The following is a 26,239-nucleotide window of genomic DNA, read 5'->3' as shown; positions in this document are numbered from 1 at the left end:
TTTCACTGATGTATGGCGGCGAATTGGGTTATGCTTTTGGAAATGAAGGTCACCCAAAAACCTATAGTGTTCTGAGTTGGCAATGGTGCTGCCCTTGAAAAACTCTAGTCAGTGAAACAGAGAAACTGGAACATAAGAAACCAGATAAAATAAACTGATAATTTGCTGGCTAGGCACTGTCTCTTTTTGGTTGAGAACCATTTTACTGATGGCATTTTATCTGCGTATGTGGGGGATATGTATGCTCTTGCACAGCGTTATGTGTACGTGTTCGTTTTGCCACATGCTGGAGTGGGAGGTCAACTGCTATTTGTGCTTGGCAGGGTGACAGTATCAAACATGTGTGCACGCTAGACTTACAGAAGAAATGGGTTTCAGGATGAGAGGCTGTTTCAAACATAAAGGAGAATAATAGTAAGAAGGGGGGATTAAAAAGAGAGCGGGTAGATTAGTTTGAAGCGACAGAGAGGGAGTGGGGCAGAATCCCACAATAGAAGGTCATAGACCTTGAAAGCATTACAGAAAGCAACAGGGAATCAGTAAAGAGATGAGTGACTTGATCTTTCCCTCAAAAATGTAACCTTAAACTGTGTGTGTTAAAATTAATATGTTTGTTTGTATGTTTAGGATTAAATCCACTGACTTCCTTCCACTAGCTGGGTCCAGTGATTCTTTTCTGTTAAAACTTCTGAAAGAGAACAGTTTCCTCCAATCTGTATCCATCAAAGAAAGATGTAATGGAAAGGAATTATTAGATACCTATTACTTTTCTCCAGGAATTTTCACACTGGTATTTTATCCCCCCAGCTAGTGGGAGATTTGTTTGCTTGAGATCTCCTTGGCAGTTGGATAAAAAATGTTTTTTTAAAAAAAATCAAACATTAAAATACTTAAGTAAACACCACCTTTACTTTCTTTTTTCTCCCCTAATAGGATGATAGTGATGGGATTCCATGGTCGGAGGAGAGGGTGGTACGAAAAGTCCTTTACTTATCTCTAAAGGAATTCAAGAATTCACAGAAGAGGCAGCATGGTGATGGCATTAATGGGAGCCTCAAGAGTGTGAATGGTAAGTTTCTTTTTGACAGATTGGCTTTGCTTCAAATCAGAGACAGTTATGCTGGGGAGTCAGGACGGAAGGTCCTTGACGCCTCCTGTTTTTGTCTCCTCCGTTTCCCTGTTGTGTATAGCCTATCATAGCAGAGTAATCTGAGTGGTTCCCCCCTCCCCCCACCATTCTAAATACCTGTTCCTAAATACCTTTTTCACCACCCCTTTGAATAAGTAGAAGCATTTTTTTCCCCTGAAGCAGGTCAGGAATACATTTAGTTTAGAGGAGGCAAAAGGTATCACATTCCAAGCTCAGTGGAGAATAAGTGTGCTCTGAATAAGAAGGGACTATTTCCTTCATACCCATTTCAGGGAAAGCTTTACTTGTACCACTCAACATGGGAAGGGGGATGCTACTTCATATGTGTATCCAGGTGAAGATCCAAGAGGAATTTTAATGGTAAAATCCTCTTAATCACATTTCGAGACGCAATCACTCGAGTTAGTTGTCACTTGTTAAATGGCTATCTGAATTCACCTATACTGCTGTGACGGACAAGGGGTTGAAAGCTCAGAGACCAAGAGTTGGCGGAGCCAGAAAGCTGACACTCTGAGCTCTGGGAGACAGAAAGCACTCTGAGCTGGGTACCCTGAGAACCTGAGGGGTTCTGTATTGGCCTATGCTGGTGGAGAACAAATCCTGTGTAGTGACAAGCGGAGACAGGGAGGGGAAAGGGCCCTTTCTCCAGTCACTAGGGGGGAATAGGCTTGAAAGGAGCCATTCCAAACACAGGGTGTTGTTGGAGATATAACTGCCACAGAGGTGGGGTTTGTCTTAGGGAGAACGGGAAGAGTGATTCAAGGGAGAATCACCATACTTCTGCATTTCTCTGGGGAATAGAGGCTGAGAAGTCTCTCCCTTCCCTGCTAGCTAGAGGTGTCTCTCCCTTCCCTGATAGAACCTAAAGGAGTTCTGGGGATCAGAACGGCGAGTGTGAAATTGAATTTGTGTGGGTTCTGAGGAACAGAACTAAGCCTGTAACCTAAGTACTGATGAAACCTAATTTGAGTAAACATCTAAGCTAAAGGCAACTTGAGTGACATCTAAACTAAGCTCTCTCTCTGAAGGAATCTTGTGTATATATATATATGTATGCGTGTTTTGGTGTTTCGATCCAATTCTGCCTCCCCCCCCCCCGAAATCCATCTTGTGAATACTGTTCAATAAACTTCCCTGTTCTGTTTGTTAACATTAAGAAGCCTCTTGTGTCAAATTTCTCTCTGAGGTAAAAATAAGGTGTGGGACTAGAGGAGGAGAAAAATAATCTCACAGTTCACTCAGGCTAACACTTTCCCTGAGCATACACAGACAGGCTGAGAGTGGTTACTAAAGGAGGTAAAAGTGGGTTCGTCATAACTGCACATTGTGTATTCAGTCTTAACTATTTTGTCCTTCTGAAATGGTCTGAACCTCATGTAGAATACTTGTGGTGTCCAAGAACATTTTGCTTCAACATAAAAATGGGAAGATTCCCCGTACGGTTACTGATTCTGAACTATCTTCCTGCTCTTCTTTAATAACCACAGTGGTTCCTTTGAATGTGTCTAGAGCACTTTGAATGTCTTCATAAATGTACATTTGCTAACACCTCAACATACCACCTGTCTGTTTGCACAGATTATTTCTTTATGCATGTGGCATTAGTTTTTGATAAGGACGGTCAAATTTCACTGCTTGCTTCCATTAAGACACCCTGTGCTTATTCAAACAGAAACAAATGTGTGGGCTGTGCAGCTACCACCGTCGCATCACACAGTCAATTTACAGCGTCTCAGATCTGATAAGGAAACTCCCTCTGACTTTTCAGTCTGGTAGAAACATGAAATTCCAAATTGGAAAGTATTTGTGTTTTAGTAGCTGAAGAACTATACAAAACAGTTTTAGCTTTCCATCTGAATTGAGGCGGGTGTCCAGTGGGGTGCTACAGGGTTCGGTTCTGAGCCCGGTACTTTTCAGTATTTTTATAAATGATCTGGAATAGGGTGTGGAAGGACTACTCATTAAATTTGCAGATGACACCAAATTGGGAGGAGCAGCGAACACACCAGAAGACAGAGATAGAATTCAACGAGGTCTGAACACACTGGAAAAGCAGGCGGATGTCAACAGGATGCAATTCAACAAGGATAAGTGCGAGTTCTGCATCTGGGTAACAAAAATTAGGGACATGCATACTGGATGGGGGTACACACAGTGTGTGTGAACAAGATCTTGGGGTACAGATGGACTGTAAGTTAAATATGAGCAGCCAGTGTGATGCAGTGACAAAAAAAACCCAGAGGCATAACATCCAAATTGGAAGATGTCATAGTTCTGCTGTACACTGCATTGCACCTGGAGTACAGTGTGCCGTTCTGGAGGCCTCGCTTCAAAAAAGGATGTGGATAGAATTGAGCGGGTGCAGAGGAGAGCGACGAGGATGATCGGGGGCCTGGAGACCAAGCCCTATGAGGAAAGACTGAGGGAGTTGGGAATGTTTAGTTGAGGTTGAGGGCGGACATGATTTCTCTCTTTAAATATTTGAAGGTCTGTCATTAGAAGAGGGCAGGGAGCTGTTCCTGTTAGCAGCAGAGGATAGGACTCACAATAATGGGTTTAAATGGTGGGCGGAGAGGTACTGGCTTGATATTGGGGGGGGGAAATTTACAGTAAGAGTTGATCAACAGTGAAATCGGCTACCTAGGGAGGTGGTGAGCTCCCCCTCACTGGCAGTCTTTAAGCAGAGACTGTACAAACACTTGTCAAGGATGCTCTAGGCCAGTGGTTCCCAAAGTGGGCAGTACCACTCCCTGGGGGCAGTAGGATTACCTAGGGGGCCACTAAGAGGCAACAGGGCAGCAGTGGGGTGCTAGAGGTGGGCCCCTTCAACTGTGTTGTTGAATAGGGTAGGGGGCTCTGGGGTTTAGTTTGTGGAACCAAGGGGGGAGTGGCCCGAAAAGCTTGGGAACCACTGCTTTAGGCTGATCCTGCATTGAGCAGGGGGTTGGAGTAGAAGGCCTGTATGGCCTCTTCCAACTCTATGATTCTGTGATTCCCAACAAGTCCATGTTCTGAGCTTCTGTGGCATCTCTGACACACAACTTTAAAAGCATTTTTATTACGGTTACCAGCACTGCCTCCACGGGGAGATTTTGAGGGTGGTGCCTGGAAAAGGTGGAGGTTGCAAAGGGTGTGACATCACTTCCAGGTGACACTGTAGAGACATGGGGAAATGCCTAGAGCGTCACTATGTAGTCCATTGTCTGGACATTTTTCTTGAGGGTGGAAGACTGAGGCTGGGGGCAAGGATTTGTCTTTAGAGATTTGTGTGGAGAGAGGAAATGGTAGTGTTTCTCATTGGCCAAAGCAGTACAAATCTAGACTATACTTTTTTGCATCCATTTAGATTGTTTTGCACAGGCAGTGTCGTTCATATGGAAGTGTTCATTCAGCACCCACATGCTTTCTACTGTCATTTTTCTTGATGTAGTGTAATAGCAAAGCTGCTTTCCGTCTTTTTAATTTTTTTTTTACAGTTCGGGTTTTAGTATCTTGTTAAGAGCCAGTATCATGTAGTGGTTAAGAGCGGTGGTTTGGAGCGGTGGACTCTAATCTGGAGAACCGGGTTGGTTTCCCCACTCCTCCACACGAAGCCAGTGGGTGACCTTGGGCTAGTCATAGCTCTTAGAGCTCTCTCAGCCTCACCTACCTCACAGGGTGTCTGTTGTGGGGAGGGGAAGGAAAGGTGATTGTAAGCCGATTTGATTCTTCCTTAAGTGGTAGAGAAAGTCAACATATAAAAACCAACTCTTCTTGTTCTTGTTCTTCTTGTTCTTGTTGTTGTTGTTGTTCTTCTTCTTCTTCTTCTTGTGTTCACCACCTTGAGGGCCTGAATTATGCAGAAAAGTGAGATACAAATGTTATAAATAAATAAAATAAATTGTAAAAGATGGGACTTAGTCAACAGATAAACTAATTTAGCTACATTTACTTTATTAGATCTTTGCTGTGTTGGCTCTAGATATTCTAGATATATAGAATGACTGCTAGTCTGTTGCTACAGTGTTCCTTTGTTCAGTTTTTGTTTCTCTTCCACTATGTGGGAACATTAAAATCAAAAGGGGATATTTCCGTGTGCTGTCAGGAAACCCCGTGTAGCATTCAGTGGGAGCTGCTCTTATTCTGAGGATAACACATCAGCAAGCTCAAGGGAACCTGTTCTGTAATTTTGAATGTTACTATCTGCTATTTTCCACTAAGATTTTAATAAACCCAGAGTTTTGGATAGCAGTAATCAGTTTTTCCGAGGTCTCTTTGTAAGAAAAAGAGTTGACTCTTATGGGAAATAGCTTTCTTTTCAGTGTTGCTTTAGACATGAAATATGGCAGCAAAATTGAAGGGTAATATGCAAGTATCCTTGGACTGTATTCATGAGGCTGTATTTAGCATTTTTTTCTCTGGAGAACAGCTCATAAAACAAGAAGCCTGAAACAAAACAAACAAAAATTATTAAAACATTTTAATGCCACCTTGGTTAGATAACAGACATACGTATAATTTTCATTGTAGATGTTATTAAATCATGCTTGTCCATGTTCTTGTGCTCTGAGCATGCATCTTAGGGAGAGCTCAGCTGAGACATTCCAAGCTACAGTTTGAACATACCATAGTTTTATCACCTAAACCTGCAGCTTGAGTTTTCAGTCAGGCAAATAATGATTTAGAGTTACTTGTCCATGTTTATTGTTCTGCTCAGCACTTCCCAGGGGCAGACTGAACATTTCACTTAACAGGGGGAAGTTCCTGATGGGCCACTGGCAAGCAGAGTCAAATCCCATAGTGTAGCTCTAAGCAGAGTTAGGATTAACTTCAGTGGACTTTGATGGGTGTCATTCTGTTTAGGACTGCACTGCCAGTAACTTTGCCAGCACTGCAGGGGCCCCTCAGCTGAGCAGAAGGAGACAATGAATGAACTGACAGCCAGCCATTGCTGGCCAGGTCTGAGCTCCTGGCTCCTGGAGTGCTGGCTTATTGTGCCACAGGAGCCCGTAGGCCAAGCTTTCTTGTGGGCTGTTTCCACTTCTGTTTTCTTCAAAGGAATTGGTCTGTGTAGTCATCTCCAGGCAATGTAATTCCAGGCGACCTCCAGGCCTCACCTGAAAGTTGGAAACCCTATTTTGTTCCACCTTGCTGTTGATAAATTAGGAACTCCTCTTCAACATATGTATGTGCCATCAAGTCACAAGCAACATATGGCGCTTTCAAGGCCAGTGAGAAGCAGAGGTGTTTTGCCACTGCCTTCTTCTGCGTGGCCTTCTTTGGCAAGTCTCCCATCCAAGTACCGACCCCACATAGCTTCCAAGATCTAACGAGACTGGGTTATTCCTTGCCACCTTCTCTCCCAAGTTCCTCTTTAAACTTAGGAGAGCTAATTTTTCCGTCTGTGCCAGGATAAGCAGCTTGCACCCTACCTGTCCAGACATGTCTTTGCCACAGTAATCCATTCAATGGTCACCTCCAGACTAGACTGCTGTAACTCGCTCTACGCAGGGCTACCCTTAGGCCTGCTCCGGAAGCTTCCACTGGTCCAGAATGTAGTGGAAAGAGTCCTTACAGGGGCTCCTTGGAGAGCCCATAGCCAACCGGTGCGCCGCCATCTGCACTGGATCAATACCGGATCAGGTTTAAGGTTTTGGTATTGACCTTTAAGGCCCTGAATGGTCTGGGACCATTGTACCTGTGGGACAGAGATGTTCCACCAGGCTTATGGTTGAGGGCAGCAACGGTTTCCATCAAAACTGGCCTCCCTATTCCTGCTTACTGTGTAGTTAGCCTGGTTCATCTCACCCACCTGTCTATCTCTCCTGACTGAGGGTTTATATATGCTTCATTGTTGCCTGTGGACCTGATACTGTGTAACTTATGTTTTTGATTAGAATTTTAAATGGTAATGTGATGTTTCGCCTTGTCAGACTCCGCCCCCGGCGGGGAAGTAGCACTGGGAGGCAGGGGCAGTGGGGCCTCCTCGGCCTCAGACCACTCTGAGGGGGACTCAGAGCTTGTCTCTCCCTTGGAGGAAGCCATGGTCTTAGTCTGCCAAACACTGGACAAACATCCTCTGGCTCTCTCCTCCCTGGCCTCAGCCCACACAGCCCCTTTTATACCCTTCCTCCCAGACTCCACCCCTTCCTTCCCCTCCAAGTCCTACCCCACCCCCCAGTCCATATAAGGACGGAGACAGGCTTGCCTCAGCCTTCTCCTGTCCCACCCCAACTGCCAGCTCTTCCTCCCTGGCCCTGCTTGCCCGACTCTCAGCTGAGAGTCGGGTCTTTGAAGAAGTGGTGGCAAAGTCCCTGCTGCTAGCCAGCTCATTTCCGGCTCTCGGGAGGCTCTTTCAGAGCGGGCTCCTGATCGACCCGACTCTTGGGCCCCTCTTCCTGCGGCTTCGGAGAATCCTGTGGGGGAGAAGCAGCGTGTGGGCAGTGGTCCCCCGTCTTCCACGTTGCTGCCGATTGTTCCCCTCTCCCTCCCCAGCACGCAGGTAAGGGCAATAGGACGCTCCCCACCATGGTTCTCTCGCCCTTCCTCCATCCCAACCTCTCTCGCCTTGGGCTTCCCTGCTTCTCCCGGGGGGCATTTGTATTCCTGCTTTGGGGCAAAAAGGCCCGAGACATCCTGGTGGGTTCCGGTCTCAGGACAGGTAATTTATGTGTATTAATATGATTATTAGTTGACTGACCAAGATTTTGTTTATATTGGTTGTAAGCTGCCCCGAGCCCGACCTTGCACAGTTAACACCATTCTGAGTTAGTGGGTTTATAGGAGTCAGCACTCTATTACTGGTATCACTGTTTGCAGTTTGGTCTTATGAACTACAATGTTCTGCTCCCCTTGTTGGTAGCTGGGGGTAGAAAAGCAATCAGTAGATTGAAATAATTTTTTAAAAAAAAATAATTTATCTAGTGAGACACTTTTATTTGGATGGTGGGCCAAGTTTTCCTTCCCCTCCTAGAGAAAGTCTACTACTTAATTTCCTCTCAGAAAGAGCAGCAACAGTAAAACAGTGTAATGTGAGATGTATAGCATATTAACTTGTAGCTTCATTGAATCTCCCGTGCAGAAAATTAAGCAGGAGGTAGAATGCATCATAGAGTGTTATGTCTGGATAGCCACCGTTCTAATAACAAAAGGACCTTGGAGGTATGCATAGGGGGATTCTTAAAAGTCTGCTAGCTACGTGGAAACATTCCAAGGTGCTGTGCTGAAGCCCACACTACAATCTGTGGAGCTTTGAAAGCTTCCAGTTAAATATTACCTGTGTTTTTAAAGCCAACATGCATTCAGAGAATCTTTGTTCCTGAAAGGATATTAAAATGTAATTTTTCATAGAGTGTTTATTTTAAGATGAGCTAGAGTGATATAAAAATACCCTAAGGCTTTAGCAATAAGAGTGCTCTCTTTTCAAACCTTCATTCTCAAGTTTAGGCTATAAACCCCAGGATAACGTTTTAGGAAGCGTGCTCACTTTTTATTAAATGAGCCTAAACACAGGATATTTCAGCTTTGCAAGAAAAGCTTATAACCCTGTAGAATTGTAACAGAAGTCTCATTTATTTGAGGTTTCAGTTATTATATGCTGCAAACACAGGACTAAGAAATAGGAATTTAGAATGTGAGTGTTGTACCAAGCTCCAAATGCATTTTGTCCTACGTTTTCTGGTTTGCTGTATTTTGTATTGGACTGAGATAGGCAATATATTGTAGGTTGCCTGCAAATCTCAAAGGCTTTTCTGAGAGAATGTCCACCCCCACCCCCCAAGGCAGGACTCTTTGGGTCCAGGAAAAATAGTATTCGAGGAAGTATTTCACATAACAGAAGCAAGCGTATTGAAGTGAAGACTGAAGTAAGATAGACTGCAGTAAGATAGAAGGATGAAGACCAAAGTGGGAGGAGGGAATAAAGTGAGCTGGCAGATGAACTTACTATAGTTGTATCCCAGCTTTCTTTGAAGGAGTGTATATTGTGCAAATGTGACAAGTCCTTTTCCACAAAAAAGTGCTTTCTCGCTCTGAAGGAAGGGCATCTTGAGCTTTGGGTGTTTCTCGCCCACTGCTAGGAGAGGCAGGACTTAACTAAACGACTTCCTGTCTCCTCTGTGAGGAATGCCTCCACTTCCAATTCTTAAGGGACCTAACATAGTTAGCGTAGACTAGGCTGTAAGTTTTTCTTTCCCCTTTTTGTGTCTAATTCCTTCCCTTTTCCCTCCCTTACCTCACTCTTGTTTGTGAAGCATTTTTTTGTCAATTCAAACCTCCCGGACTTTCAGCCGACTATCAGCTGAGCCGCGGGAGGATCAAAGGGGGCGCAGGAAGCAAGAACACAACAATTAAAATGGCGACTGCTGCAATTGCATCGGAGGAGATAAGAGTTCCTTTCCGATGCAGATCTTGATCTGGCATTGAAATCAGCTCCCCCTGATAGCCGCCCAGGTGGACTATCAGAAAGGGAGCCAGGAAAGACCTCTCCACCTTCCAATGCGACTGAAAAAGTGATTAGGAAACCGGCTGCAAATGGCATGGGGAAAGGCGCCAAACGGAAGCGCCATTCTAAACAGAGTGCTGCTTCGACATCAAAGGTCCTCGTCTGTTCCTCTGCTTTGCCAGCAACGGTGGATCCTCAGAAACCTACAGAGGGTAAAGGACCCCCCTCCTGGAGGGAGGTATAGCTCCCAAGACCCCCCCACCTTTGAGCAGGTTAATGCCATGATTGATAGCTCCTTTGAAAGTCATTTTCAGAAGCTGCAGGCTTTAGTGTTTCCCTTTCAGCAGGGTTTCCAACCTCAAGGGTTCTTTCATCCTTTCCCTCGGGGGTGCACACATAGTCTGGCATCGTCTCCTGACTCTTGTGCTATTTCGGAACCCCCCCCCCCCAAGGAGGAGCCTTGTGGCAGCCAAAGCGCCCCCTCTAGGCAGTGGCTTACCAAAGCTGCTGTGAAAGTGGCCCCTATTGCCCAGGAACAGCTCAATAGGGATGACTGCTCCTCTGTAGATCTGGCCTCTGAGGGCGAGGATAAGGAAGAGGGTGAGTTCATATCTGATGAAGAACTCCCGGTGATTCAAGAACAGCAGCTGTTCTGTTCAGATGATTTCCAATCCCTTTTGGCTAAGGCCCTGTTTGCTTTAGACCTATCTGATGAACCGGAGGTTTCGGAGGAATACAAACCTAAATCTAGACGTAAAGGATCTAAGGAATACTTTCCGCAATGTGACACCCAAACCATTAAGGTTCCCTTGCCAGAATACTTTGAAAAGGTTATCAGAGCAGAATGCGACAAACCCATTCATAATAAGCAGTTCTCTGACACGCCAAAAAGCTGTATGAGATGGCATCATATGCAATGGGTATGTTGGAGCTACCAGTAGTGGATGCTCCAGTCACCGCCCTGCAGTCCTCTGATCCTTTGTCCAAGGAGGGGGTAGGTTTTATTAAGGATCAGCTAGATGGGAAAATTGAGTTCCTCTCTAGAAAGGTACATGAGGCTTCTGCCCTGGCTATCCAGGCCAATACTACCATTGCCCTTATGGCTAGGGCCTCTTAATGCCTGGATCAAGAAGCTTACCCAGCTCCTTCCCACAGCTGACAGGAGAGTAGCCGAAGGACTGTCTAGGGTGCTAAAGGCGTCCTCCTTCATGGTGGACGTTTCTTTAGACACCCTGATCTTCGCCACCAGATCGGTAGCCTCTAATACTGCCATCCACAGGGCCCTGTGGATAAGGCCATGGTCAGCTGATTACAGGGCCAAGACCACCCTAATGGCACACCCCAGTGAGTCCAGTAGCACCTTAACCAACAAGATTTTTGGTTATGGTTGAAACTATCACATTCTACTATGGATAGGAGGTTACTATGGCTTATTCAGCAATTTCATACCGACCTCACAGCTCAGGTTCGCTGTGGCAACCAAGGAGAACTAACCGAGCCCTTTGAGCTGGTCAAGGGAGTTAGACAAGGTTGCCTCCTTGCTCCTCTCTTGTTTAATCTATACCTGAATGATATGGCAACCAATTTCTCAGTTTTGCCACCCCCCAAAGTCCTTCAGTGTTACTCCTCTGAAGATGCCTGCCACAGCTGCTGGCGAAACGTCAGGAAAGAAAATACCAAGACCACGGTCACACAGCCCGGGTAGCCTACAAGAATATTTCAGGGCATGGTTGAAAGGTCCCAAGTTTGCAGCTTTAGCTTTAAAATAGAATACAGACAGCCTCGCCCTGTATTTCATTTACTCCACCTGCTGACTGGGAAATATCCAGCATAGTGCTTCAGCAAGTTACTGAGCATGCTGATGGGTCACACTGACAGAGAGTGCTCAGCAATTGTTCCCTTCTATTTAAGGTTCGCATTTCCTAGCTGAGCAAGAATTATAATGATACTTTATACCACCTGCAGATCTTTATGGTTCTGTTTACTTGCTTGTACTCACCAACACGTACACTTACATTGCTTGCTTATTGCAAATGGAGTCCAGAGGTAGCATTGATTCAAAATAATGGGTTGGGGAATTGGGATTAGGAAAATAGGAAGCCTAGCATCGAAATGCAGATTGTTTTAACTTTTTTAATTGGCTCTTTTTTATAAGCTTGTCTGGTCTTGGAACTGCATGGTATATATTAGAAACAGTTGCTTTTATTGCATGATGTAGGGAGCACATACAAGATCTTCCACAGATTCCTCCCCCCCATTATTTTTTCCAGTTTAGTTTTTCTTATAATTGATACACACTGTAATCACAAGCAGAGTTACAGCCTTCTAATCCCAATGAACTCAATATGTTCAGAATATGACTCTGAATAGTATGACTCTGTTTAGGATTGCTCTGATGGCCTGCTTATTTTACACATGGGTCCCGTGTGCTATGACTTGCTGACATGAGGAAACTGGATCCTAATGTTCAGGTATGTTGAGTAGAGGAAGAATAACAAGTTACTCTGCTTGCTCAGAGTCCAGCTAAATCCCAGATCTTCAGAGAGATTTGACACCAAGGTTGAGCCAGATTTGCTGATCTGCATTTGGGACTCCAGTTGGGGAGTCCTGACTCACACTGTTGCTGACATTTGATCGGCTCCTCTCGTAGGGAATGTTGCACTTTGTAGGCTGAAATCAATGAGAGCCAGCGTGGTGTAGTGGTTAAGAGTAGTGGACTCTAATCTGGAGAACTGGGTTTGATTCCCTACTCCTCCACGTGAAGCCTACTGGGTGACCTTGGGCCAGTCACAGTTCTCTCAGAACTCTCTCAGCCCACACTGAGGCAGGCAATGGCAAACCACCTCTGAACCTCTCTTGCCTTGAAAACTCTACGGGGTTGCCATAAGTCAGCTGTGACGTGACGGCACTTCCCACTACCACCAGACTGAAACCAGGGGGCTCTTCTTTTAATTTAAATGCTGAAGGGAATAGAAGCAAATTTTCATCCTGCTCTGGAAGTCTTTGTGAATACAGATCCCCAGTGGGAAGGTTTCTTGTCCCCTGTATTTTTTATTCCACTAACATTTATTAAAACTGTCCTTCATCACTGTATTTCACATACGATGAGGACATACAGGCAAGATCAGGTGTCATTCTTGATTACGTACTCATCAGGGTTCAGATTTGTTGTGAAGTCCATACCCCTTTCTTCCTTGTGAAATGCACGATTATCATTCCTAATTATTAGACTTCTTCCACCTTCAGTTATTCTTGTAGTGCTTTGCTACCTAAAATTTGACACATTGTGCGAAAATGGTTGATCCTATGTCGCTGAAGTATATTCTCTGGTAGTAGGGGGGAAATGACATCTTTCCCATGCTGTAGAAAGTACCATTTTCAGGTTGTTCATTACTTTTGGAATTAGAAGTTGTGAACTAAATATAAGGAAGTAAACAAAAATAAGTGTATAATCTGTGTATTTAATAGATCACACTTTAAAATCAAAGATTTCCCTTGTCGCTCTTTATTGTCAGACATGTTTCTGTTTTATTGAAAGAAACTGCAAACTGCAGCCTGAGATTAATGGAGAAAGTGGGATCATTGGGATCTTCTCTTAAATTCTGTATGTTTTTTTGTGTGTTGTATGTGAATGTAATAGTAAATAACTCACTTGCACTGTTTCACGAACTACTGGCATCTCTTTCAGTAATTTCTGGACTATGTTTTTACATCCTTGTCAGATTATCCTACAGTTATACAAGCATAGGTTTTTGTTTGTTTTTTTAAGAGATGCACATTTTCTAATCGAATTATTAGAACAGATCTCAGTTTCGTGAGCAGTTACTAAGGTGATTTGGTATAAGCCGAGCAGAGCCTCTGTAGAAGTTGAATTTATTCGGATAAGACGGTGGGTGGTTGGGGGAGAGTTTTTGTTTTGAATTGCTGTGTTTAGCAGGGGATTAAATCTGTTGTCAGATAATGCTTGCACTGGAGGGTCAGCACCCCATTACTGGGTCATGTGTTACTGCTGTAAGAGGGCTCTTCAGAGCATGTGTCACATTGGAAAAAAATATTTCTTGAGTCTGTCTGGAGGGCTGCCTGTGCTTCAGGCAAAAACCATGAAAGGCTGTTCTGAATGACATGCATTACAATATCAAATGGAGTTGCACGATTGGAAATCTGCCACAGCTTTTGCTTTTCATAGTCAGATTTGAGAGTTCTCTGCGTAGACATTCATGCACGCATGAAGAAAGCTGCAAACTGAAGAGCAGCTTCTTTTAACAGTTTCCCTCCTATTTGGATTAATTTCAGACTCTCCTTCATCGTGCTTGCAGTCATTTTTCTCTGTTTCCAAGGCAGTTTTTTTTTTTTTGGTGTTTTTAAAAAATTATTACTATTTCTTTCTTTAATGCTGCAGTTCTCAAAGGCACTTATTCTAAAATAGCCCCCTGGACTTCAAAGCAGACAAGGAGAGGCATATGGGCAAAATGAGAAGTGCAGTCCTGATTGTTTTGCTGCAGGGTTTCCACGTTCTGTAAAATGTGACTGGGTGTTCTTTTCATGTATCAGATGCATGCTATCTGCCTGTTTGCTGCCTGTGATTATTGTCTATTTTGAAAGCCACATGCCATCTTTTCTTGAACTGGTCCTGTGTGCTTTGCCTGCTGTGCTAAATCTGCATTTCTTGATACTCACCAGTATTCTCCATGGTCCGGGCAGAGAACTATATCCGGCACTATATATTTAACCGCTGCCTAGATCTAGCTCTGAAGATCTCAATTTCTATTCCAGAGGTCTTTTAGTTGATATCTTTGGCGGCCTGCTTCAAGGGTGCAGAGGATATAATATTTCTGACCCTTCATGAACAGAGGTTTATTGACGATATCACCCACATAAGATTTCTGCCTCTCCTGTAAAAAAATCCTCTATTGACAATGGCATATTTAAGGTTTATAGGCCATTCATGTTGCTTGAGAGAGCATACTGTGTAATTATTACTTAGACATTTTGTGGTTCCCCAGCTGATGTGGGGGGGTGGGGGGGTGGGAAACGGACCTGCAAATATTCCCAAGCTGCCAATTCCAACACAAATATTGGAACCCTAGCCCTTGCTATTCTTTTGTGCATTGTATCTTATCAGAAATAATGATCCTTTTGTTTTTATTTCTATAGTTTTAGGAAGCAAACTTTTCTTACTGCAGTCTTTTTCACCTGGTATATGCATGGGGAATTAATGCTGTGGACACCTCTGAAGGTTTGTTTTCACATAGTAACTGTTTCATGAAAGAACCATGTGGAAGTGGTTCCTTAATACATAAATTATCAAAGTGGTATGGGAAAAAAGCATAGGGAAATGGATTCCACCACACTGCAGTAATGTACAACGCAGCCTCTTGCATTTGAGGGATCGCCCTTTTTACACAACTGCCATTTAGTGCTGAGGATGAAAGGCTAGGTTAATCTATTTAATTCAGAACTCTTTTGAGTTCTGATACGTTTAGAACCATTGAATGCATTTCATATCCCTACTAGTCAGTAGTGATGTGTACTTTTTCTACTTGTGTTAATGTACTTGAACAGTTACACTTTACTTTTCTTCCCATTGGATTGGATTGGTTGGGTTGGGTTCTCTCCTCCTCCATTTTATCATCACAGCAACAACCCTGTGAGGTAGGTTATCCTGAATGTGTGATGGGCCCAAGGTTACCCAGAGAGCTTCCATGGCAGAGTGGGGATTCAAACTGGGGTCTCCCAGATCTTAGTCCAACATTCTAACCACTGCACCACACTTGTTCTCATTCCTAGGATTACATATGTGGTTGTATCTCAAGGGAAACTATCACAGGTGGGTGCCTGATTAACAACATTATACAGCAGTCAGTAGAAGCACATTCCTATGTCCATACAGCCAGAAGAGGAAGGACTGCAAATCCCAAATACCTACTTACAAGACTCTGAAGGTCCTACTTACTTATGAGAAGCAAAGTCCTTGATGGACCTATTCTTAAAAAGAGGCTCCTACTCAGTTTATCCCTTCACTGTCTTCCTTTTCCAGATGCATGTTTGTGAGACTATTATCTTTTAAATGGCTATTACTCAAGCTAGCTGTCACTTTACCAACTCATCCTTTTCAGAAGTTAATGCAAGCACCATCACTCGGGGTGTCAGCTCCGGGTTGGGAAATATCTGGAGATCTGGGGGATGGAACCTGAGGCAAGTGAGGTTTGGGGAGGGGAGGGACTTCAATGAGGTATAATGCCATAGAGTCCACCTTCCAAAGTGGCCATTTTCTCCAGGTGAAGTAATCTCTGTTGCCTGGAGATCAGTTGTAATCTCAGTAGATCTCCAGCCATCACCTGGAGATTGGCAACTATAACCATTGGTCAGGTTTGAGGTTTGCCATTCTGGGCTAGTGATCAAAGTAATGGTCAAACAGCAAAATATGGTTTTCCTGAACTAATAACTGATTTCATGGGAACACAAGGCTTGTACCCAATCTTCTGTTCTGTGGTTCTGAGAGGCGGAAACATTACTTGTGACCCAACCCAGAGTCTTTTAGGAACATCTGAAGGGCATTACTGGATACAAAAATAAGTGATAAAAGTTCATTGGTTTTCAAGTTCAGAAGTTCAGTGTTGCCGAGGACTGGTGGAAAGAGCCGATTGACAGGCTGGTGCCTCAAAGTCTGGGGGATCTGTTTGTATCTGGGGTACAAAGCATGATGTCCATGCAAATTCGCTTCCAAACTGAGGAAAAAGGCTTAAATGCAAGGCACAGAAAACATTTCTTTTGGTGGCAAATTGCATCCTATGAACAGTCCTTTATTATGGTCTTAAGAAGTCTGATTTAAAGAGATGGTCACAGTGCGGGGAAACGAAGGCAGACATAATCTTGATAGCACCGGACTAGCCACGCAGATTTTGGTATCCAGCCCTGCTGGAGATGTCTCAGCCTAAGTGTCTTCCACCCTCCCCAGACCTACACCAGGGTCCTATCCTTCACCCCGACCCAGGTTGGTTCAGGCTGATAGCTCTCGGACTTTCCAACGACGTGGTCAATACCATCTCGGTGGTTAGATGACCCTCCACAAGGATGATCTACAACTATACATGGAAGACATTCGTACACTGGTGTAGACTGAAATCGGTAAGCCCTATCACTCCCACAATTTCTGGCCTTACAGGACGGGACTCACCAAAACCTCAGAGCATCCACTCTCCGCAAGCAAGTCGCTGCTATTTCTTCAGTCTGCCCAGCCTCAGAAGGGGTCCCCCTATCCAGCCATCCCCATGTGAGAGCAGTCCTGAAAGGGGTACCTCAATCCACTCATCCTGTTATTCATCGTTTTCCCACCTGGCGTCTGAACACAGTCCTCACAGTTCTCACCAAGCCACCATTTGAGCCTCTGAGAGAAAGCTACTTACGATTCCTCAGGATGAAAACCCTATTTCTACTGGCCATATCTCCCTCCCTCCCTCTCTCTCTGACAGCCTGGCAAAACCAGCTTGTGTTGTGATATCGTGCTTTCATAGTAATAATGTATATCTACATATATAAGACCACTCTTCTGTTCATGTACAAAGGCTGTAAAAGCTCTTTGGTGTGACAGCAGCAGAAGAGCATATACATGTTCTGGCATTATCAATTTAATGTCCAGCAGCTTGTCAATGAGAAGGGCAACAATTACTCATGTGATGGCCACAAAGAAGCCTGTGTGACATAGTTATTGGAGTTCATTTAAAAAAAAAATCCAGACCTAATTTAATTGTCATAGTCCAGTGCACTAGAGTGAAATTGTCAACATGTTTATCCCCCCAACTAGAGGATAATGCAAGATAGTGTAACAATAAACAGATAAAAAGTGTGGGCAAAGAAAATACCAGACCATGCTCAAATGTAGTTAATTTTTTACTGTAAACTTCCCAAAGCAGTGGAAATGTTCACAGTTTCATTTCACATAACAGCATGTGTCCTGTCACTGCACCAAGCCAACCATGAAGCCTTCTTCCAAATTAAGGGGATCTTCCTGTAATGGAACAGCCACTTAAGCTGGAGGAAAGCTCTTTAGGCTATTATCAACCCCCCCCCCCCCAAGAAAATATCCACAATGCTTATGATGCTCAAAAAAACCAGGCAATAATAGTTTGGGAAGGTGCTATTTTATCTGTCTTAAAAATTCATCTGTGTGTTTTGTATGTACACACACTAATCTAATATTCTTAGAGTTTTTGACTCCTTAGATTATGTTGGTGTCTAAATTGCATTTGAAATTTAATTTCTGTCATTTGTGATGTTCAGTGTTTTGACACCTGACTTATCTTGATATTTGGTTTAAATGTTATTTTTATTTGTTACATTCTAATCTCACTTTTCCAACAGTGAACTCACAATGGTGGATATGTGGGTTTTTCTTCTACAATTTTCTCCCCACAAAAGGCCCATGAGGTGGCTTAAGGCTGGGAAGTGAAAGGAGCTGTGGCTGGAAGGGAAGGAAGCTTAGCTAAAGTATGCAGCGGGACAGCTCTAGCTTTGTGATGTCTGCTTGGAACAACTAGTCTTTCCAGCTGATTTTACTCACACTTTACTACAAATAATATCCCACATGGAGAAGCAAAAATGAGGAAATAGCTCCCCCTCTTTTTTGCCATAAGTGGTTTAGCATTGCCTGCCTCTGAGTCACGACCCAGGCATTCCTTGGAGGTCTCCCATCCAAATACTTTTCAGGGTCGAGGCTGAGAGTGTGTAACTGGCCCAAGGTCATCCAGGAAGTTTCCATGGCAGAGTGGGGATTCGAACTTGGGTTTTCTGATCCTAGTCCGACACCTTAACCACCACACCATGCTGGCTCTCTATAATTCCCCCTGCCAACTGCTATTTCCACGTGGAAAAATGGCTGGGGCAAAGGCAGGAGCCCTTCCCCTCCGTGGTTGTGTTCTTTTTTTTTAAATAAATTTTTTAAATTGTTTTTTCATACATTCAATACAATCAATTAACATTACCTTTCAATCTTTTCTAATTCTCAATTAAGACTAACATATATATAACAATTATCTTCCCCTACTTTGACTTCCCCTCTTCCTTCTTCTATCTCTAACTTATCTTCGTAATCCTCTTAGCAATTATTTTCTAAATCTTTATAAAAAAAATTTTTTTTGTAAAACCTTCTAGTTATTAAAAAAGAAAGAAAAATAGAAACAAGAAAATTAACCTAGTCTAAGTTATAACCTTTAACATTTTGCAATTAAGTTCATTTTTGCAATAAATAATCCACGCCTCCCACTCCTTAACAAATTCATCATTATCTTTTTAATTTATTAACCCAGTCAGTTTTGCCATTTCTGCTAGTTCAAACATTTTATGAATCCAATCAGTTCTGTCCGGTATTCCAGACATTTTCCATTTAGCTGCATATACCATTCTCGCAGCTGTGGTGGCATAGAGTAAAAAAGTCCGTTGTGTTATAATGTGGTCCGGTATAGTGCTTAACAACATCATCTCAGGAGTTTTAGGGATGTTTTGTTGTAAAATTAACCTTAGCTCATTGTATATCATATCCCAAAAGTTTTTAGCTTTATCACAAAGCCACCAAACATGATGAAATGAACCAACTTTATCCTGACATTTCCAGCAGTTTGGTGACATTGTACTGTACATTGCAGACAATCCCTCCGTGGTTGTGTTTAAAGCTTGACTCTCCTTTGTTTTTTAACACATTCCCCACAGCTGCTGTGTGACTGTGGGGGAATAGAGTTGGGTGTGTATTTTCCAGACCCAGGTCTTTAAAACAGAACATGCCTAGTTTGTCCCTGAGGCCTAATAGGTTAGCAGAGAGTGGTTGTGGGGAGCTCTGACTTTTCAAAGTGGCCTTCTGGCAAAACCAACTACTGACTCAAGTTCTAGGGGAATTGTTGCACTGCTGTTATATTTAACCTCCCTTCTTTCTTATAAACATCATGTAACGTGTTACTAAACCAACATATAAGACCCAAGTACAAGTCCCTGTTAGGTTCAGGTGTTGGATAAGAATATATACAGAAAAGATTCTTAAATAGCTACAGTTCAGAAATATATGTTTGGGAAGAACAATGGAATGCTTAATTTACTGCTGCAGTACAGTTCTACAGAGGAGCTGTAGTTTTGCCTGGCCAACATTAGACCAATTGATATATTCATGCATGTTGAAGACTGTAATATGATTATGGCCAAGATTTTTCTGGGACGTGATTGTTTAAGTACCGTAATTTAATATACATTACCACTTTTGACTGTATATGCTGCACACTATTATTGTTCTGTAGCTGTAGCTCTTGTCTGCTCCTTGAGACTGTAGATAACGGATGTGAAACATTGGTGCATCTGTTTCCCTCTTCCTATCTCATCTCCGTGTGATAAATTGAAGTGTGCAGAAATCGTTACCGTGTTTCTTCCATTCTCTAAGAGAAAATAGGAATCCTGCATTGTCAGAACCATCTGATGGATATATGTAGTGATTTTCTGTAAGCGTTTATTGTGGGGGGGAAATCCTTTCTCAAAGGATCTTCTTTTAGCAATTACTTGGAATACTTCCCCACTGTCAAATTCTTATGCAGATGAGAGGGCCTTTTACTATGTAGAGATCATTCTCCCTCCACTTATTTTTAAAAAATCTACTACACCCCAAGTCATATAGTTATTTCTTATTATTTTTGGTATGCGATTACTGCCGAAATCTTGTCCTTCTGTGTACTGCAAAGTGCACCATTTTTAACTAAAGTAATTGTAAATGTTGCTTCGTAATGTAGACATACTTTTTCTTACATTGGATTTTTTTTGTGGGGGAGAGGGAGGAAATGAAGCATTAGTTGGTACATTATTTATAAAATACATTAAAATAATCCTTTAACTTCCTTTATTTAACATGTTGCACTTTGGTAGTTCACAATGACCGAGGAGCTGTTTATTTTATGAAAGCAAGTGATAATGCTAATTCTAGAATGTGTTCGTTTGGGCTGCAGGGGGGAAGGAATTAGGATGATTCATTGTGGCTTATCCTTTGCTGCCACTCTGTGATAGGGCAGGCTACCCCTGTTAAAACCTTCTTTTCATCAGGAACTGACAACCCACTTAATTCATTTCCATGGAGGCCAGCTAGAGCCCTATCTTGTATCCTTTTAGGAAGGAATGCGAATGCTTAGTTGTCTAATCAAACTTTGTGTTTGATGCAATTTTCAGTGGTTGGCAATGCAATCCTAAATAGTTACAGTGCATTCCTGAGCTTTCAGTGTGGGGGAATGGTGGGGCGGAGGCGCCACTGCGGCACCTCCTAACCCATGTCCCTGGCACCAAAAACTCAAAAAAAGCCTTTTAAAGGTTTTTTAAATTTCTCTATGGGGCGAAAAACCCCATTTAAAAATTTAGAAACCTTTAAAAGGCTTTTTTTGAGTTTTTTAGCAGGTGCAGCCTCATTCTTCTCGCCGCCGGCGTACCCAGGGCGAAAGCAGTAAAGGAGGCTGCCTAATGGCAGCTGCACATCATTTGTGGTTTATGTTAGTACCAGAAGTAGACGCAAGTGCAGTGAATGAAGAGGTGGGAAATACCTGCAAGATGAAGCAGCTGAAAGCACCTAGACATTTCAGCTTGACTTCGAATGCTGCCAATGACCGGTCATGCTGCATACAGGAAGATGCCTAACTTGAGGCGATGGGCTGGATCCAGCGCAGTGCTTCTGCAGGCACGAGGACTTCCACTGCTTTTGCTGCTTCCTCTCCCGCCTGTGTCAGCCTGCAGTGCCCCTGAAACCCTGCTTCTGAAAAGGAGACACCCCCCCCCGAAGCAGAATTGGGATTGGGTGGGACTGTTACAGGAGAGAGGAGCCACAAAAGCTGCCTCCTGCAGGCAGAAGCACTTAACGGCTTCAGAAAGGCTGTGCTGACTCCACCCAAGATTTTTAAATGTTGGAGGAAGTCTTCGTTTTAATTTGTCAGCTTCTGATCAGAAAAGTTATAAGATAATTGTCTTACCGTCGTTATGGTTATGTCATAAAGCTGGAAATGTGATGATAACATCTTTTTAAATATGGGAGCACACAGAGTTGTGAATAAGAGGATCTGGACAGTTGTCGGGGGCCAGAGCAGTAAGAATAACCACAGAAACATCTGAAGAGCATCCTGTCTGTAGTGGAGCAAGAGAGAGAGAGATTGTGATCCTTTGCACATAGATAAAACCTTATGTTTATGAAGTGCATGTTTTAATATAAAAGTGTGAAAGGCAACTCAGCCATGCCTATGAGGAAGAGTGAGATAGTGGTTCAACTTCCTTCCTTTCCCAGTTGTGTTAATGTTGGCTAGGTCACATGTTGTTAGGGTTGCCAGGCCTCCTGCTATGGCGGGAGGCCTCATACTGTCAGCCCATGTTGCCTGCTGCTGCTCAGAGCAGTGGTGGGAGAGAAAAAGCTGGCATCATGTGCAGTGTTAACATCACTTCTGGGGGAAACCCAGAAGTGACATTAGATAAGTCTAGGAATTGCTGGAATATCTATGGTTTTACCATAGAGTTTTTGGCAATTCCTAGAGTGACGTGATGTCACCTCTGGTTTTTCCCAGAAGTGATGCAGTGGTGCATGCAATGCCACATTCCCCCATGCCCCTGCATCCCAAACTCCCAGTGGCTGCCAGGTGTAGCTCTTCGGATGTTTCTGTGGTTATCCTTACTGCTCTGACAACCCTATATGTGCTTTTTTAAACCTTCCTCTTGACTTTTAGAATAAATACAAGTTTATTGATATCTTCACTGGAAATTAGGAGGTCAGGATAAAAAACGCAGAGCAGGTGTAGCAATACAGCTTTAAAAGACTATCTTGTCTTTGATATTGGAAGTAAGTGTCTGGAATTACATAGCACTAGGGTTACTAGGCCCAGCAGCCAGTGGGAGACCAGGTGGAGTGAGAACATGGGGTGGGGGCCACAGTCAGTGACAGCATGATGTCACTTCCAGGAAAATCTGAAAATGATGTTACACCTCTGTTGGAATAACGGGAAGTTCTATGGTTTTACCATAGAGTTTCTGGTGATTCCTAGAGAGGCATGACATCACTTTTAGATTTTTCAGGGAATGACACCATGCTGTTGCTGAAGGACATTTTTTTATATTTTCTTTCTCCCACCAGCTATAGAAGTACAGGAGTGCATAAGACAACCCTATGTAGCATGCACCGTCCTTAGGGGTTGGACAAGAGTTTCTCCAGAGACAGAGTAGTAGATGAGAAGCCTGTGCTGCTTTTGGGGGTAAAGCAACCAAAAAATAAGACATTTACCATTTGATTCTCAGTGCATATTAAGGAGGCATGGAACAGAGTGATCAAAACACAGTAATGATAATAATTCACATCTGGGTTGGATATTCATTCTCAGCTCTTTTCAAAAGACAAATAACATACGGTAGCTTAGCATGGGTAAAAATGTGGTAGAGAGAGAACATTGTTTTTCAAATGCAAGTCAGTTGACAGCCAACAGGACTGTTTTCTTGACTTCATATACTTCAGATGCCTTCATATACTTCATTGTGGCAGTTCTCCAGAACAAATATATATGAAAAATAAGTGCAGTTTTGTCATAATGGTTACCTAACTAAATTATATGCTTGATTTAGACTTCCCTGAAGCTTGTATACTGTAAATTTAATCAACAGCATTTTAAAAAGCTGTAATACAAAGGTAATTAGAAACTAAATTGGAAGTTATGTGTCCAGCAAATACAAAAATGATTCTTGCAAATCGTGTATTATTTTGTTCCACAAAAATGTGTATTGGTTAAAGAGGCTGCAATTAAACTTTTGGTGATTGTGATGTAATTTTTTAAACAGGTTTATCAAATTAGGAGGGAAATGAAGGGGCTCACTGGCACTTCACCAACATGTGATGTCACTACCAGTGCAAAACTGGGAATGATGTCATTGTATTGGGACAAAGCTCTAGGATTCACCCCAAACTCTATGGTTTCACCATAGAGTTCTGGGCAAACCCTAGAGTGTTGTACTGACATATCACTTCTGGCTTTGCACCATAGGTAATGGCATATGCTGCTGGTGAGCCTATCCTTGCCCCAAACCTCTCCTGTAACTATGTAGAGTTGCTCCAGTCTCAGCTTGTTGTGAGTTTATATAGGAATAACTCTGCACAGGATTGCATATGGTAATTTGATTGACTTGTGCACTGAATGCACCTCATGGACTGATTAATGGGAACAAATCAAAACATTTAAAATGTTTTTTCAGTACAACTCCTTACTGGGGGAAGGGGAACCACTGACCCAGAGAATCAGTCTTCTATTATTGTTGTTGTTGTTGTTGTTGTTGTTATTAGAGGGAAATTTGTGCTTCTATTTTTAGAAGAGATTTTTTAAAAGGGGTTTAAAAAACACACTGACACTGTAGCTGATATTCATGAGCTTTTGATTCCAGAAGAATTTAACTGTAATGGCATATAAAATGAAGATTTTATAGACTTTAAGGGAAAGGAAAGTTTTGGAATGGGGCTCTTAATTCAGGCTGCCTGCTGAACTGGAGTCATTTCTAAATATTTGACTTGAATAAGAAAGTGTCTCCTATTGTTTCGTGTTTAGAATTGAATTGGCACAGAATTAATCAGATGTGACAAAGTGGGGGGCCTCCATCCTTTTCCTAGCCTCTTTGCGCAGCATACTTTTTATTTATGTGTCTGTTTAAAGTTGCTCAGAGTTTACACTGCAGTTTCTTGTTAAATACTACTTTGCAAAACCCAGCAAAATAAGTTACTAATCCACCCACCACTGCAAGAAAGCTCTTGCACTGGCAGAATGCTGCCTGCCTGTCGAGTGGACTGGTAGGATTTAACCTAATTTAAGTGAATTGAATCTCAGCAAAATGTGGACTGTATTATCACCAGGCAGCCATGTCGTAATTTTTACTGCCTTCCCAATGCCACTTGCAAAATATAGTTAACTAATATTACAATCCTTTGCTGAGTTATTCTAGTCAAAGCCCTTTAAAATCAATGGGTTTAGACTGGAGTAAGAACATAAGAAAGTCCCTGCTGGATCAGACCAAGGCCCATCAAGTCCAGCAGTCTGTTCACACAGTGGCCACCCATGTGCCTCTAGGAAGCCACAAACAAGACGACTGCAGCAGAACCATCCTGCCTGTGTTCCACCGCACCCAATGCAGTAACTCTGCATAGGATTGCATTGAAAGTGCGTTGAAGGTTTTTACTGCTATCTAACTATGTCTGTATACTACAAAAGACTGCAGAAATTTAACTATAAATAGCTACTGGATGCTACCACAGGTTTGAACTGTGAGCACTGGTTTGAGGCTACAGTGATTGATTTTGAAAATTAATTAATCATTATGAAGTCGTCATATTGGGTGTGGACACACAATTTTGCCACCGACGGATGTGTGGAAATCCCTCCTTTTGACAAGACTGTACAATTTAGCTATGCCACAATAGCTTTCTTTTATTAACAATAAGCTCCTTCTACTGGAGGTCTTGAGCCATACAATAAAATCACAATTCGAATATCAATAACAATTACAGAATAATTGATAAAGAGAATTATGCCACTAGTAAACTTGCGAGATTGTCATGTTAATACATGACAGGAGAATGACACAATAGCCTTAGTTTTACAGAGCAGCTTGTGGTCCCACTGTTGCTATTTTCTGATATCTTGGAGTGGCAAATGCTGGAGGGGGGGCACAGATGGACAGCAAAAAGAGAGAGAGAGAGAGAACAGTTAACATTTCAGTTGGTGAGAGAATATCTCTGATAAGTTAGATTTTAAGACACATATTAAATAATATTTTTAAAGTATGGAGCAGTTAGTTCAACTATACCACTATACTTTTACCCTGCACTACATCTGTTTTATGTTTATTCAATAGTAGATTGATTACTCTTTTGGTTGTATATTGTTTTAAATTGGCCTCTCTTTGCAACATCTTCTCCCACCCCAGACCTTTTTATTGTCTACCGCTTTGAGCATTGATACATCTGAACATTAGTTACAAACACATCTGATCATTTCATGCATCTGTCAGTGAGCTCTGACACTGGAATAAGTTTTGTTATTCTTGGAGTTACCGCTGGACTGGAGAGACTAGGAGTGGGAGAACTCCTGCCCTTCAACCGCTCTGCTCACCACTAAGTTTGGCAAAGAGGGAGATCTCAGGGAAATGGTGGGGACCGGCCACGCGCCAGTGCCATGACGTCACTTCCGACATGACCTGGAAGTGCTCTCATCTCATCAAGTGACGCTCTAGCATTCTCCCAAAACAACACTGAAAAGCTAAGTCCCCACCCCTGCAAACCCTACACAGGTGTTCTGTTTATTTTGCTGGTGCAGACTAACATGGCTACCCATGTGGAATACAGCGTTTTTTCCTCCAAGGCATAGTTGAAATGCTTACATGAGATTAGATTTGCACAGATTCTTAGTTAAATATTAAACGTGTAATATATTGCCATTTTTAAATGATAACTTGGTGCAGTATCTGCTATAGATTTAACAGGACTGTAAATGTTTAATAATTTTAGAGTGGCTTAGTGAACTGGTATTTAACTGCTGTTTGCTAGAAGCATTTCTTCAGTCAAATCTTGCCCAAGACAAAAAAGAGGATTTTATTTTAACCTTGTGTTGAAATATTTTGTTCATACCATAGCCAAGGTTGTC

General features: G+C 42.7%; 1 protein-coding gene across 1 annotated transcript in view; it reads left to right on the top strand.

Moving 5' to 3' along the window:
* Positions 1 to 26,239, top strand: part of JARID2 (jumonji and AT-rich interaction domain containing 2) — a 235,764-nt gene that overhangs the window by 118,410 nt on the left and 91,115 nt on the right. The window contains exon 2 of the mRNA XM_056854075.1: positions 934 to 1,069. Coding sequence (XP_056710053.1) covers positions 934 to 1,069 — 136 coding nt within the window. The remainder of the gene's footprint in view (positions 1 to 933; positions 1,070 to 26,239) is intronic.

The sequence above is a fragment of the Euleptes europaea genome, chromosome 8 (genome assembly GCF_029931775.1).
Source record: "Euleptes europaea isolate rEulEur1 chromosome 8, rEulEur1.hap1, whole genome shotgun sequence".
NCBI lineage: Eukaryota > Metazoa > Chordata > Lepidosauria > Squamata > Sphaerodactylidae > Euleptes > Euleptes europaea.
Note: the sequence above shows the minus strand (reverse complement) of the source record. Positions and strands in the feature narration are given on the sequence as shown.